At 38.0% G+C, this 2,814-nt stretch overlaps 1 protein-coding gene across 1 annotated transcript in view; it reads left to right on the forward strand.

Moving 5' to 3' along the window:
* Slco1a2 (solute carrier organic anion transporter family member 1A2) overlaps positions 1-2,814 on the forward strand; it is a 60,430-nt gene that overhangs the window by 11,585 nt on the left and 46,031 nt on the right. Inside the window, exon 3 of the mRNA XM_023718934.1 lies at positions 2,069-2,215. Within this exon, the coding sequence (XP_023574702.1) occupies positions 2,069-2,215 (147 nt within the window). The remainder of the gene's footprint in view (positions 1-2,068; positions 2,216-2,814) is intronic.

Raw genomic sequence — 2,814 nt, forward strand, 5'->3', positions numbered from 1 at the left:
TCTTTCTCTCTCTCCCTCCCTCCCATCTTCTCTCCCTTTCTCTCTTTTTGTCTATTTTCTTATTTATTTTGGAGTCAGATATTTCTAAGAGACATTACAAATGTTTTTCTCACTGTTTTTCCTTTTTAAATGTTGACCCCTTTGGTAGGCAAAGCAAGAGAAAAGAAAGTAAAAGAGCAAACACAAATCAAAAGAATTGCCCCCACTCACTTAGCATTGGGACAGTTAAAAGACCTCTGGGCTGATAAACCTAACCTTTGACCTCACCATAGACATGCCAGGCTGCCCCTTGGCTCTTAATGTCCCCTTACTGGGATGAAGAGTCAAATGTTTCCTTATTCCTTCTCCAGGCTTCAAGGCTTGGAAAGTTGGTCCTCTCTATGGATCTGCACCAGCAGGTTACTCCTAACACAGGTCACTACGTGTCACAGCATGTGGCCATTGCAGCATAGAGAATGAATGATTTCTTGGAGATGAGACTTAGTTCAATCACCCAGAGGCCCCAAGGGGCTAGTCTAGTTGAGCGAGTCCAGGATTAGGGAGACTCCCAAAAGAAGTCTCCAGGCAGAGACCTCTCCAGCTTTTATTTAGAATATCAGTGGAAGTGGGACCAAAAAAAAAGCAGACAAAAAAATTTGAGAAAAGACCCATCTCAAAGCTGGGCAGTTTTCTTGGGGAAAGAAGAAAGACAGTAGCCAGAAACAGCATGCTTTAGGAATCTAAACTTCTTATTTATTTATTTTTTTTCTAAACTTCTTATTTATTAACTAGTTACTTTTTAGAGAAACCAATGTGTACTTTTGTCCTACCATGTAACTATTCACTCTTGGCCAATCCCCCCAAGGAAAAGTTGTAGATATAAATTCCAGGAAATCTTTCCTTTTCTATTTCAATTCCTCATGGCTAAGTATCATTATACTACTAAGTGGCTCTGCTCCAGGGATTAGAGTGAATTAATTAAAAGGTATTTGATGGTCACAGCATACAATAGGCTCTTTAGAAAAAAAATGTATTAGTACCCAGCTAGATAGTTTTAATTTTTATAAAATTATCAAAGTGGTAGAGACTCCAACTTCAGTGAAACTCATGCTTAAATGTCATATAGCTTGCTAAAAATGAGGTATAAAAAGTAAAGCCATATTAACAGGCAGAGCTGTAAAAGGCTCAAGTCAACAGCTTCTGACATTGCCAGTCCTACGGATAACCCACTACTATTATGGACTACTGGGCTATATTGGATTATTTTTCTGAATTCACACACCTACAATATTTAAATGACAATGGAATACCCATCTCTGACAAAACTAAACAAAAAAAGGCGATACAAATGAAGGACCATTTGTATCTGTATATTCAAAATAAGGTAGATATACATCTACATTCTCTTAATTCAATGAATAGAAAGATTTGTACTAATAGCGTTTGGCCAGGATACCATATCTGCATCTTGTACTATGAATAACCACTAAGAAGACAACAATATACAATGTATTAATTATTGAAACTGTCCTACTAATCGGTTTTGAGATTGTCTCATTGCTATTTGTTGCTCAATAAAATTGTTTTTAAAAACATCATACAGCTTAAATTATAGAAAGAGGTTTTCAGAGTGTACTTTAGGAGTCGTTGTCCTCCCCCCAAAGTTCTATAGGAACAGGACACCACTCTGATCGCAGGGGTTGCTAGGGTAGTGACTCTCACTCAGGGAGTGGGAACAAACCTTGATTTTTGGAATTTTCCCATTTCTATGGTACAAATACTATTAAACTATCAATGTGTTAGCACTAAACACTAAGTGGAAAAATGGATATATAGTTATCTCTTCCATTCAAGTAGGATGGGCTCAAGCACGCCAGTCATACTTGTCTGAACCTAAACACTCTCTCTCCTCTCTACAACTAAGGAAGCAACAGGAAGAGCTGGGTTTTCGTTGCTGTAGTAATAATATAAATTACTGAGATGGAAACACAGGCATACAAGAATTGTGAAATACGGAGAACTTTGAATTAAGTGTCACATTTTGCTTTCAAAACACTAATGCAATTTTTTTTTGTTTGTTTCAATACAGAATGTGTGAAAGAAGTTAAATCCTTCATCTGGGTGTATGTACTGGTGGGAAATATTATCCGTGGGATGGGTGAAACACCCATCATGCCTTTGGGGATTTCCTATATAGAAGATTTTTCCAAATCTGAAAACTCTCCAATGTATATTGGTAAGTCTGAGTGTCTGCTTTAGCTCCATGTCAGGACAGCAAGAGGAGACTGTTATTAAGACTGTTTATCTGGACTTAGTATTCCCAGAAGGATGAACAGAGTGCCTTAGTGTGCTGTGCCATAGGCTGCCTGAATGGAACAATTATAGGCTAACTCCAAATAAGTCATTTTTCATATTTATCTTTTGCTCTGGGAAATAACATGAATCTAGTGCCCTTCAAGTTCTCTCAACCTTTTATTTCCTTGAAGTCACACTACATACATCTGTTAAGAGATTTTCCAGCATTTTTCAAAATTCCTTCAATATAGGGTCTCCCTACACAGGTCAGACTCACAGTGATCCTCCTGTCTCAGCCTCTGCAGCACTGGGACTACAGGCATACACCACCATGCCCAGTTCTAGGCTGGCATAGCATGAGGTACCAAGGATCAAACTTGGGACCTTGCTCCTGCCAGGCACTGCTTATGCCGCTGAACTATCACCTTAGCCCTCCCAGAATTTTTCTTTCTTTCTTTCTTTCTTTCTTTCTTTCTTTCTTTCTTTCTTTCTTTCTTTCTTTCTTTCTTTCTTTTTCTTTCTTTCTTTCTTTCTTTCTTT

Source organism: Octodon degus, unplaced genomic scaffold, assembly GCF_000260255.1.
Source record: "Octodon degus isolate 3935 unplaced genomic scaffold, OctDeg1.0 scaffold00064, whole genome shotgun sequence".
NCBI classification, from domain to species: domain Eukaryota; kingdom Metazoa; phylum Chordata; class Mammalia; order Rodentia; family Octodontidae; genus Octodon; species Octodon degus.